Source organism: Saccopteryx bilineata, chromosome 11 (genome assembly GCF_036850765.1).
Source record: "Saccopteryx bilineata isolate mSacBil1 chromosome 11, mSacBil1_pri_phased_curated, whole genome shotgun sequence".
Lineage (NCBI taxonomy): Eukaryota > Metazoa > Chordata > Mammalia > Chiroptera > Emballonuridae > Saccopteryx > Saccopteryx bilineata.
Genome location: NC_089500.1, coordinates 77,979,246 through 77,992,048, shown reverse-complemented (window position 1 = coordinate 77,992,048; position 12,803 = coordinate 77,979,246). Strand labels below are relative to the sequence as shown.

The window sequence follows — 12,803 nt, the reverse complement described above, 5'->3', positions numbered from 1 at the left end:
AGTGGTGGTGGTGGTGGGGGGTGAACAGTACACAGGCACACAGCCCATAGGAGGCACACAGGTCAGACTCTGGTCTGTCTAACCTGGAACTCCCTGCTCCCAACTTTCACTGCCTCTGTAACTGGACGACCACTTCGTGGTGAGAAGGAAGATGGCTGGGAATTATAAAGATCTCGAAGGTTTGTTTTTTTTTGTTGTTGTTGTTTTTTTAATTTTTTATTTATTCATTTTAGAGAGGAAAGGGAAAGACAGAGAGAGAGAGAGGAGAGAGACAGAGAGAGAGAGAAGGGGGGAGGAGCTGGAAGCATCAACTCCCATATGTGCCTTGACCAGGCAAGCCCAGGGTTTCGAACCGGCAACCTCAGCATTTCCAGGTCGACGCTTTATCCACTGCGCCACCACAGGTCAGGCTCGAAGGTTTTTTTATCCCTAGTTCAGATGACTGGTACATGCTTGCGGAATGCATGTATCATTTTTGATGTGATAGTATATGTCCAAACAGGCTGCCCGTAAGTTGGCACTCTGGGAGATTTGGGGAACTATCCCATGATCTTTCCCTATGACAGAATACAGTGTGTGCATTTAGTGAGGGGGAGGGGCAGAAATGGGGGTGGGGGTGGGGGCGGAGGTGGCATCCGCCCCTTGTTGCCAGGAATGGACATGCATCCGTTATCTGTTTCTCCGAACAACTGTAGTTTAAAAAGATCCATCCATAAGGAGAAGTAGTTTCCGCACCATGTATATCGAACTGTTGTGCTTTAACATACGGCTCATTAATCTTTGGCAGAAATCAGAACCCCTGCCCTCTGACTACACTATTAGCCTGCAGGCTTAGCTCAGAATGAACCACCTCGTTCCTCAAATGAGCAAATAAGACTTTTTCAGCTTGCTCTTTTTATCTTTTCCCCCCAATCACATCATGCTATGGAGTTGACCTAGAAACATATACAAATAAAGTCCATGCACACGGTGGGAGAAGGCAAGCCTTCGCAGGAATGCTCAGCCTGGCTGCCCCTCGCTGCGTTTCGCACAAGTTCTGCACACGTTTGGGCTGTTCTCCCATCTCTGTCTCGTCTGCCTGCATTTCCTCCATGCCTGCCACCCCCTGCACAGCACTGTACATTCACGTGGCCGTCCAATTTTCCCACTGGCCCCGGCTACAAAGCTCCGCTAGCACAACATAATATGCTCCGAGATGAATTTATCTTCCATTTTCAATGTATACAATGCCCTACATTTTTCCTAATAATAATATCCTCTAATAGCAGGGTGGCTGATTCTATCACCGTACTTAAGCAGAATGCAGGGTGTTGCTAAGGACTACAAATTGCTAAAATGCTACTGTCCCTGTATTTCTGCAAATAATATGTTTGTCAGAATAATTTACGAACGGGGGTTATTCAGTGACCTGATGGAATTAACTCCTTTTCAAAGCAATTAATTACAACCTGAGTGTAACTTCCAGCTGGACGAACCGGCTCAAACCAGCGTTGTGTTGGTTTTATTTTATACGCTTAAGGGCATAGTAATTCTGTAGGTCTCCAGCATATCTGTTTAATAAATAATCACTCACTTCGTTGTAAGAAGCTCAGGAGATATTGCTTTTGTTTTAATTACAAATAAGCAATAAAGCTAACATTCAATCAAGGTATCATCCTTCTTGTTCCAACTCTGTTCCAATAAAATGCTTCTTTTTATTCTTTTTTTTTTGTTTCACCCCATAAAATTTAACTTCTAAATGTATAATGGCATATGCTAACACTCATTTTGATAAAACAGATAATACAGAAAGCCAGGAACAATGCCCTAGGGAAGAAACAAACTTAAAAGTAAAAAGTTATGGGAAAATTGATTTTTTTTTTCAGGAGAATTTTATTAATTACTGAGAAAAAGAGAGTAAATTCATATCTCACTTTATGAGATGAGCATGACTCCACGAAAAAGCATCAATTTTATAAACTATACCTTAGGTTAATTCTAACTAAGGATACTTTTTTTTTTGTGAGGACCCCAAGATAATATTTTTAAAGTAAACCATTTTCTTCCTCAATTAATAATCTCTTTCCTAACACACATGTACTATATAAAATTTTCTTTAAAGGGGTATATTTATATACATATATGTGTATATATATATACACTGCTCACAAAAATTAGGGGATCAGGGAACGTGCAGATACTCCAGGACTTTCAGCCTTTTGTATACAGTGCATTTTCCATCAATGAGATCACAGTTGATTTTGCATCTCATTTGCATAATCAAATAACTTTCTTTGATTTGTCGTTTGCTTTTCTGATGTTCTTGTTTAATAAAAAAAAAAAAAATCAAATGTACCAGACTAGGTGCTGGCGCATCAGATAAGAGTGACGGATTGGGACATGGAGGATCCAGGTTTGAAACACCAAAATCACCGGGTTGAGCATGGGCTCATCTGGTTTGAGCAAGGCTCAGCAGCTTGAGCCCAAGGTCACTGCCTTGAGCGAGGGGGTCACTCGGTCTGCTGTAGCCCCCCAGTCAAGGCACGTATGAGAAAGCAGTCAATGAACAACTAAGGTGCCGCAACAAGGAATTGATACTTCTTCTTATCTCTCTCCCTTCCTGTCTGTTTATCCCTATCTGTCCCTCTCTCTGTCTCTGTCTCAAAAACAAGAAATCAAATGCTTTTTATAGCTTCATATTCATTTTGAAATATCCCCTAATTTTTTGAGCAGTACATACACACACACACACACATATATATAACATACACATATTTGTACACGCATGATAGGTGTTTACCCACATTCACACACACATATGCAAGGGGGAAAAACACACGTAAAAATACTGGAAAAACAGTGGCAGAGAAACAGAAACCATTGGTACCACTCGAACAGGAAACCTCACTGTTAGACCAATCATTAGAGACTTGTTCAGTCTTCACTAGTCCCCATATGATCCTGTATTATAACCCCCAAATCTTCCTACCAAAAATTCTGGTCAATAACTACCAAACACACATTGAAAGGGGAAAAATAAGACACAGCAATGATTCACCTTTCCCTGGAGTAACCTATGAATCACCGATTTCAACAGACACTAGCAGAAGGAAACTTCACATGGACACAGAGCTCTAATAATTAATTTGGCTTGTCAGTGCAATTTTTGTTAGAAATCACTTTAGTCTATACACTAAACATGTTTGGGGTTCTTTTTTGTATTTTTTTCAAAGTGAGAAGTGGGAAGCAGTCAGACAGACTTCTGCATGTGCCTGACCAAAATCCACTTGGCATGCCCACTAAGGTGCAATGCTCTGCCTATCTGGGGTGTTGCTCCGTTGCAACCGGAGCCATTCTAGCATCTGAGGTGGAGGCCGTGGAGCCGTCCTCAGCGCCTGGGGCCAACTTTGCTCCAGTGGAGCCTTGGCTGCGGGAGGGGAAGAGAGAGACAGAGAGGAAGGAGAGGGGGAAGGGTGGAGAAGCAGATGGGCGCTTCTCCTGTGTGCCCTGGCCGGGAATCGAACCCGGGACTTCCACATGCCAGGCCAGTGCTCTACCACTGAGCCAACCATCCAAGGCTGAACATGTTCTTACTTTAATGATCGAGATAATAAGTGATTATTAAACCTTCCAAAATTAATTTTTCATTATTAATCTGTTTGCCTTCTCATGTTTAGTTCTATCATCTATCTATCTATTTTAAATGTATCCAAATAGCATAAAGCCACACTTGAATCAGGTCAAGTCTGAAAAAAAAACCTCACATAAACTGAAATAACTAGTCTTGAATTCAGTACATTTTTGGAGTCGACCAGAGGGTCAACTACAACATGCTTTGCCCCACTCTGTGGCACAGAAGAATCTGTTTTTCCCATGTGACTGAAAAGTATCCCCATCATGGGAAGAGTGTGCACCGGGGTGTCCCGGGGAGAGCACAGGGTGCTTCTGAGGGGGCGCTGGACAGGACAGCCGGTGGAGGCAGAGGCGGCCACAGGGCAGATTTCGGCCGAGACCACAGATTCGGACTGCGGTTGTTGCCAGCTGCCAGTCACACTGAGAACACTGCAGTTATTCTGAAAGCAGTCACAGCCACTGAAAATATGTGAGCCGTTTACAGCTTGTTTCTAAGAAACGCTACCTCGTGTGGGGAGTTCTTCCTATTAAAGCATCCTGGTACTCATTGAAGCAGAGCGATTTGGGGGCCACAAAGACACCACGACAGGGACCAGGACTGCTTCCTGGCGTGACCAGCAGCACTGTCTCCGAGGTGATGAAATTGATGAAACCATCTGGGAGTCAGAGTCAGGCCGGTGAATGTGGCATCACCACAGGGAGATGGAGAGGTCGTCACCGTGGGTTTAGCTGTGTGTCTTCAGGATATGGGGCTTCAGGAACCCAGGTCTGTTAACTCAAGTGCTTCTAAAGAGACCCAGCCAGTACTCCCTCCAATTCTCTTCTTCTCCCTTCAATGTGCTTGTAAGGCGGACCAGCCCCGACGACCTGATTCTGCAGATTAAGATGCACTTTCTATAGAAATGCTAATAGGATCAAAGGATAATTGGCCCACATCTATTTGATCTCCTTCTGCGGGCTTTGCTGGAGCTCATTAAGTGATGATTTAATGAACTCTCAGCTGGAATTCTATTTCCCTCGGTTCTGATTTCTTGGAAACCATCTCACAATTATATCTGAGTGCTCGGAAGTGACACTAGATTAGACAATATTACAAATAAAAAAAAGTGGATTGGCAAAATATATATATGGCTTAGATTAAGTCCGGTTTATTATTTTAAGGTAATCTACTCAGAAGTGTGCATAATCCCTAAACAACGTCAGTTTTTAATCTGTGGACCCAAGTATAAAAAAAGAAAAGGTGGTCTAAAACCACTATTCCATTTCCTTCTAAATAAATAGAAAGTGCACTTGATTGTGTATAATTTAGAAACTCCTGATGAAGCTAATTAAGAATAACTTTTACAAAGAAGAATTCTGGCTCTGAGAAGGCACAGGAGATTTAAATAAAGGCCACACTGTTGCAAATTTAATACTTCCATCTCTCCATGGGTTTTCTTAATTGTAATGAACTCTTCTTCAGCTGTTACAATATTTGGGAATTATCCTATTTTAAAAAATAGTCTTCTCTGATGCTAACCGGAAAAAAACACACCAATTGGTGGCAACAATGAGCACAGTGAGACTAATAATTAATAAAGACTGACCCTTGCATAGAATGAGGTCCCATGTCCAGGATCCTCGGTCAGAGACTTGGGCAGCTGTCATTACCTAACCTCTCAACTTTGAGTCGTTGTGTCTGTCAGTTTTTTTTTTTTATGTTGAAATATGGATATTTGCATTTGTTACATTTTTCCTACCTTGCCTATAAAATTCACTTTCTGTGTTTTTGTTGCCATTTACTAGTTCTCTTAATCTTCATTTTCTCAGCCATAAAATGGAGTTAACAATATCTACCTCAAGGGTTATTGCAAGAGTTAATCACATAGATTACATTAACATTGAGCAGGGAAGAAAAAAAAAAACACAACACAATTAAGCATGGACTGTTTTACCTATTAATCCTGCCACTACCAATATCCTCAGCAAGAACACCATTGCCCCTTTTACTTCAGGTGTAGCAGAATACCCACTTTATAGTGATGTAATCTCTCTTTCCTCCTGGGTTTGGCTGGTGTTACAATACCACCCAAATTGCCAACATGTTTAACTTATTTTGGCAAATAGTCAAAAAACGGTTACATTCAAAATCAATAACTGAATACTATGGAGTTCCCACTGAGTATCAGGCTCCCTGCAAGACATCAAACACCTGTGAATAAGGCAAACCGAATATTCAGCCAGTAGGCACCGAACTTCTAGTGGCGGAAACAAACGTGTAACCAGTAACCAGTCCATCGTAAGACATCCAGGGAGAGGAATGCTAGGATCTGGTCTGAAGTCCAGTCTGGATGTTCAGAAGGGAACAGGAACATAATGGTGTGGGATGGGGGGGCGGGGGGGGCGAGGGAGTGGCTTACTCCTCTCCTCCAGGCTGAATAGCGCCTGCGGATCAGAAGCGGATCCTTACACTCAGGAGCGGATCCTTAGGGTGACGGTGATGGTGATGGGAAGGACAGGAAGGAGATAAAAGGACCGGGAAGCTAAGAGCTTGCATAGGAAAACAGGGATGGCTCTTGGTCCCGGCAACACCACATCCAGAAACTCAGATAAGAAATACTGAGATGCGGTCAAAAATGACTAAAATTCACCATTTAATAAAGGGACCCGAGACAACATGAAGAGCCCCCTTCCTAACTGTGTCCGTGACAAAACGGGGGTGGGGGTGGAGGGGAGAATTAAGGACGGGATGTCACGATGAGATCTAACGTCAGGAAGATCACCACTTCTGTCCTTTGCATACCTGTGGCCGGAGAGACCGAAGGGCTGGTCACAGCAGTGGTCCAGGAGCGTCAAGGGAGGGGGACAGGGACAGCGAGAAGTGAATGAACTCCAGGAAAATCTTTGGGGTAGACAGCAGTAAAGCGTCTGGTGGGGACACAGGAGCTGTCTGTCTATCTTCCTGCCGTTCCTACTCCCACTGTGTCCATGGTGACCGAGTTAATGGATTTTACTGCGGTTTCCCCAGTAATCCTTTCTTTATCCTAAGTACCGCAAACAAAACATTCAGGAAAGAAAGGAAACGTGTCAGAAGAATAGGTAACGTTTCGTCCCTTAGTGCACAGTTTTCCTCTTACGGGCGCGTCTGTCTAACCTCAGGACTGCCGTATCTTGTGAGGATGCAAGAGGTCAGCTAGCAGAACACGGGCAATCAGAAGAGAGAAAGTCACAGGGCTCTTTTTGAAGCAAAGACGAGGGTGCAACTCTTCAGTCTCCTGCAAGAGCAGCTCTGGGACGTGGCCACCGGAAGAACCGGCAGGAGGGAAGAAGCCGATGCGCACACCCAGCCCGCCCCACCACCGCTCCCTCCTCACACCGCAGGGTCGCTTTGCTTGAATCTTTTAGGGGCTTCACGATCGGCATTAAAATCAAGTTAAACACTAAGCTCATATTTCTATATCGTTTTAATTTTAGCACAGTGCCTGGAACCGTGCAGCCGTTCACTACTTATTAAATTCACTCAACAGCTACTCCGTACAGATAGGTGTTGGGCAGGTTGGGGGGATGGCAGTTAGTATTCCAGGGTCTTTGAACATACAGCGGTGGCTTTCAAATGCCGACTGCTAAGCCACGTTTAACCCTTTGAGCAGGACAAACGTTCAGGTGCGTCCTCGCATCCCCGGACCGTCCAGAGTACGAGCGTATGTGTGGAAGGCAACACTAAAAAAAGGCAAACACACGTTCTTCTTGTTTCCATAAATTGGTTAGCAAACAAACATGCTTTTAAGTTAATAAAACTATAACTGGAACTAATTTCATTTTTTGGAAAAAAAAACAAACAAACAACTCACTCCCGGGGGTCAGTCAGCATGAAAAGAACTCACCCCTCAAAGGGTTAAAAACACATTTCTCATATTTTGTAGTATGTGTGTGTGTGTGTGTGTGCAGGCACACCCCCTCAAAAACAAACACACACCCAAATGAAGCACGTTCTTCACGAAGTAGCACTCATTTCAACCGTGTACAGCCCACTCTGATATTTTTTGTCCTTCTGTGTTCATTCTTGTAAAATAATAAAAAAAGAAATGAAATGATGGTTGTCGTTCATTATATTGATTTCAATACCAACCCAAGAGAACCATCCAATGTTCTGAAAAGGCCCTTTCACCGTGGATGTTCCAGCTCTATTTCTGAACGCTGACGGGACCATACTGTGCTGCTGCACTTATCTGAATAAAAACACCAAATTTTAGCATCTTTTAAAAAAATCCCACTTGTCTCCCAACAACACAACCAATACTGAATATGACACAGTTCTCTTATTCCACTTTGAAAAACACTAAATCTTTCCTGGGCAGAGAAATACAAGTCTTCACATCTCAGGGTGATGTATATACAGTGAAATACCATATTTTTTGCTCCATAAGATGCACCTAGGTTTTTAAGGAGGAAAATAAGAAAAAAAATTTTTTGAACCAAATGATGTGTTAAAATATACATTTAACAAAATACCGTATTTTTTGCCCCATAAGATGCACAGGCATTTTCCCCTCCACTTTTTTGGCGAAAAAAGGTGCATCTTATGGAGCAAAAAACACGGCAGTTCCTTCAAAAGACTCTGTTAGCATTAGTTAGGGGTTAAAAAAAAAAAAACACCCTAAAAGCAATCAACTTTTCACCAGCAGTATCATACACAATATTAAAAATCAAAAAACATGCCCTGGCCAGTTGGCTCAGCAGTAGAGCGTCGGCCTAGCGTGCGGAGGACCCGGGTTCGATTCCTGGCCAGGGCACATAGGAGAAGCGTCCATTTGCTTCTCCACCCCTCCGCCGCACTTTCCTCTCTGTCTCTCTCTTCCCCTCCCGCAGCCAAGGCTCCATTGGAGCAAAGATGGCCCGGGCGCTGGGGATGGCTCCTTGGCCTCTGCCTCAGGCACTAGAGTGGCTCTGGTCGCAACATGGCGACACCCCAGGATGGGCGGAGCATCGCCCCCTGGTGGGCAGAGCGTCGCCCCTGGTGGGTGTGCCGGGTGGATCCTGGTCGGGCGCATGCGGGAGTCTGTCTGACTGTCTCTCCCCGTTTCCAGCTTCAGAAAAATGAAAAAAAAAAAAAAATCAAAAAACATGAGAGCACATCCCCTATTAGCACAATAGAAATTTTATCCAGCTAAACGTCCTAAATTATATTTACTAACAATAAAATCATTTTCCTCTTAAACTATCACAGATGGATAGTACTTAAAAATATGGAAGATCCACAATACGGAATTTCCAACTGTTGAAAGAGAAAAGACTTCATTTTCATTAGGTGAACTATGTGACCGATCTGTGAGCACCCAGTTGCAGGAGTTGGCTCCTCCGCCATTACTAAGTGCTTTGCTGACCCCTGCGTCAAATACCAGTGAGGATGATATTTGCTACAACGGAGAACTTCCCTTTCTTTCTCTCTAGTTATCTCTCACCATCCTCTTCTTCTGTGATAACAGCAGTTTAATGAGGCATTCGTCTACCCAGCTGACGGCTCTATTTCCCAGCATCCTTTGCTGCTAGGCATGCGTATGTGACCAGGAGGTAGACAATGAGAGAAAAACAGAGGTGATATATATATATCATATATATATATATGATATATATATATGCATATATATATGCAACTTCTGGGTCATCAACTTAAAAGGAAAAGAGCCCCCCTCCCTGGCTACCATTTCTGTTAGCGGCTATGTGGGCAGCGTCGCAGCCTACGGACCAATGAGGAAGACCAGACGCCGAGGCCGGCTCGCCCTGTCGGACGCGGGGAAGCAGATGAATGTTCTGTTTAGGCTGCTATTATTCTCCTTTCTTAACGTGACCACACCAGTGCCCTGAACGCTACAGCTGCCATCCCAAAATGGAGGTGAGGCTGTCCAAGTGACAGGCAGCCCTGTGGTCATCAAACTGTCATAAACCCCTACCTCTGGGATCACGAGTGTCCAACACACAATCACTAGAGGAAGGGGCTATTTGTCTTCTACAGATAGCTCCTTTCCTTCCTTCCTTCCTTCCTTCCTTCCTTCCTTCCTTCACTTCCTTCTCTTCCTCCCTCCCATCCATTCTCCCTCCCTTCCTCCTTTCCTCCCTCCCTTCCCCCTCCCTCCCTCCCTTTCCTTCCCTTCCCTTCCTTCCCTTCCTTTCCTTCCTCCCTCCCATCCTTTCTCCCTCCCTTCCTCCCTCCCTCCCTCCACCTTTCCTACTTTTGATGAGATGAAACCACCTTGTATATATTCATAGAACATATGAAGTGGAATGTAACTGCATTCTACCCATCATTACATCAAAATGTCAAAAGATTCACTTTCCATCATGAAAATGAACAGCCACATAAATGTGGAAGGTCCCCACGATGTCGATGCCGCCTTCACACCGCAGTGCAGAGTCAAACGGCGCACTGTGAATGGATGTACAATTACCAAGCGACATATGTAAGGGGCCTTAATGGAATGAAATAAAAGGAGGAAAAAGAAAACTGAACCATTATCGATTCTTCCAGATAGAAGATAATGCTAGAGCAGAAACCCCTCAGAGCGACAAACCATTTTATTATTTCAAATTTTGTTACCACTTGCTTCTTACGCAGGCAGGCGAGTTGGAGATGTGTCGATGTATTGGACATTGATTTGCTTCTTATCCCTTTAGCACGGAGATTCTTTGTAGACAGCGCTCGGAGGGATACACAAAACTGCACGGCACCATTAGTGAAGCACACGCCTCTCACCTAAGACTGTCGTAGAAAACCACAGCGGGGAACTTCACGTCGCTGTCTGAAAACATCCCCAGGGTCTCTGACCCGTTGGCTGACTAAATTTCCCATGGATTATTAACTGAGAGGTTTTTTTTGAACAGGCGCTTGTTGAGCGTAACAGCGACTTGCTGACCCAATACTGCGGACATTAGTAGACGGTACTAGATAGGTCCTTGCCTTATTTCCGTTAACATCCTCAACGCAGCACCGTAAAGTTAGAAAGTAAAACCAGGGGCACCAGGCGGCCTCTAAAAACGGAAACTAGGAAACATATCAGACCTCACCGCCTCCTGTCCCTGAGCTACACAATGACTCTGGTGCTCAAATGAAGATGATATAGATCAATAGCGACGACAGCGGCTCTCAAGCTTCTGAAAGAAGGGAGGTTCGGTGCAGACAATCAGAAGCGAGAAGAGAGTGAGAACTTCCTCTCCTCTCTGTACCAGTTTTTCCTCTAAATAAAGGGAGTGGGCCCTGGCTGGTTGGCTCAGCGGTAGAGCATCGGCCTGGCATGCGGGGGACCCGGGTTCGATTCCTGGCCAGGGCACATAGGAGAAGCGCCCATTTGCTTCTCCACCCCCCCCTTCCTCTCTGTCTCTCTCTTCCCCTCCCGCAACCAAGGCTCCATTGGAGCAAAGATGGCCCGGGCGCTGGGGATGGCTCCTTGGCCTCTGCCTCAGGCGCTAGAGTGGCTCTGGTCGCGGCAGAGCGACGCCCTGGAGGGGCAGAGCATCGCCCCCTGGTGGGCAGAGCGTCGCCCCTGGTGGGCGTGCCGGGTGGATCCCGGTCGGGCGCATGCGGGAGTCTGTCTGACTGTCTTTCCCCGTTTCCAGCTTCAGAAAAATACAAAATAAATAAATAAATAAATAAAGGGAGTGACAGAGACAGTCTTAGCCCGGGGAGCAGTTATCTAGGAAGAGATCACATGGCATCGTGATACAGGAAGCGTGGTAGGCTGAGGAGCACTGCGGAGGACTTCTCTCCGGAAAGGCGAGGAAGACGGGCAGACCCTCGACCCTGCAGGGTGACGCAGTGTTGTGATCCTGTGTGGGAAGGAACAGCTCTCATCTCTGCAGATACGCCACTTGGATACTGACACGCCCAGTGCGGAAACGAAGAAGCAACAAAGTAAAAGACATCCGGACGGACCTGTCCGTGCGTGTGCCATTCACGGTCCTCAGTGCAATCACGCGCGAGAATGAACACGAAGTCCACGAGACAGAGACTCGGTGAAACCAGCTGTGCTCTCTGGTCCCTCAGTAAACAACGAGCGGACAGGAAAACACATCAGAAAACCCAATCTCCCTCAGCTACTTCGGCAAAATACAAAACTATAAGACACATGGAATGCCTTAGTGGCTACATACACATTGTCCATGTGCCTTTCAGAGCTATGGAAAAAAAAAAACCTCAAGGAAATTAAGAAAAATGAATAGAATAAGAAGACATGCCCATGCTGTCCTTTATTTTCAAGTTAGCCAACTGGTTTTATCATCAAGAGAAAGCAAAAGCGTGTCAACATCTCTAAGCCCAAATAAAGCTTCCATCTCCCAGGCTGTGCTCAGTGTCTTGTCTACCTGCTCTCCTCAAAACAGACACAGCTTCAACCACAGACAGGTCCGAAGGCAGTTAATCTGGACACAGGGCCGGGAAGCTTTAGAAGCATTAGAAAGAGCAATCTGTAAAAGCTTTGGTACATATATACTATGGAATACTACTCAGCCATAAGAAATGATGACATCGGATCATTTATTTACAATAACATGGATGGACCCTGATAACATTATACAGAGTGAAATAAGTAAATCAGAAAAAACTAAGAACTGTATGATTCCATACATAGGTGGGACATAAAAATGAAACTCAGAGACATGGACAAGAATGTGATGGTGATGGGGGGGGCGGGGAAGGGGGGTGGTGGGGGGAGGAGAGGGGCACAAAGAAAACCAGATAGAAGGTGACAGAAGACAATTTGACTTTGGGTGAGGGGTATGCAACATAATCAAATATCAAAATAATCTGGAGATGTTTTCTCTGAACATAGGTACCCTGATTTATCAAAGTCACTGCATTAAAATTAATAAAAATAAGATAAAAAGAAGTGAGCTACTCACCTATGCCAACGAAAGCGGCTTTGTAGCCCTCGGCTTTCAAAGTGCGAAGCGTCATTTCATTCACGGACAGGCCTTGACCGCACACTATCTACAAGAAAAAAAAAACGTGAATAAGGATGTTTTGGCATCTGATTAATAAAATCTTGATCTTCAACATCGAAAAGAACAATAACTGGATATATACTGCTCGCAACAATTAGGGGATATTTTATCGCTTCATATAATTCCACACAGCTGGGAATTTTGTCTGTTAGTACAGCAGTATGTACATACAACATAATGCGTAAATGAAATACTGACACGTTTTACTGAAGAGCTGA

At 44.6% G+C, this 12,803-nt stretch overlaps 1 protein-coding gene across 2 annotated transcripts in view; it reads right to left on the bottom strand.

Annotated features, from left to right (window-relative positions):
* Window positions 1-12,803, bottom strand: part of DPYD (dihydropyrimidine dehydrogenase) — a 660,046-nt gene that overhangs the window by 444,360 nt on the left and 202,883 nt on the right. For both annotated transcript variants that reach the window (XM_066246448.1, XM_066246450.1), the window contains exon 8: window positions 12,484-12,571. In XM_066246448.1, coding sequence (XP_066102545.1) covers window positions 12,484-12,571 — 88 coding nt within the window. The remainder of the gene's footprint in view (window positions 1-12,483; window positions 12,572-12,803) is intronic.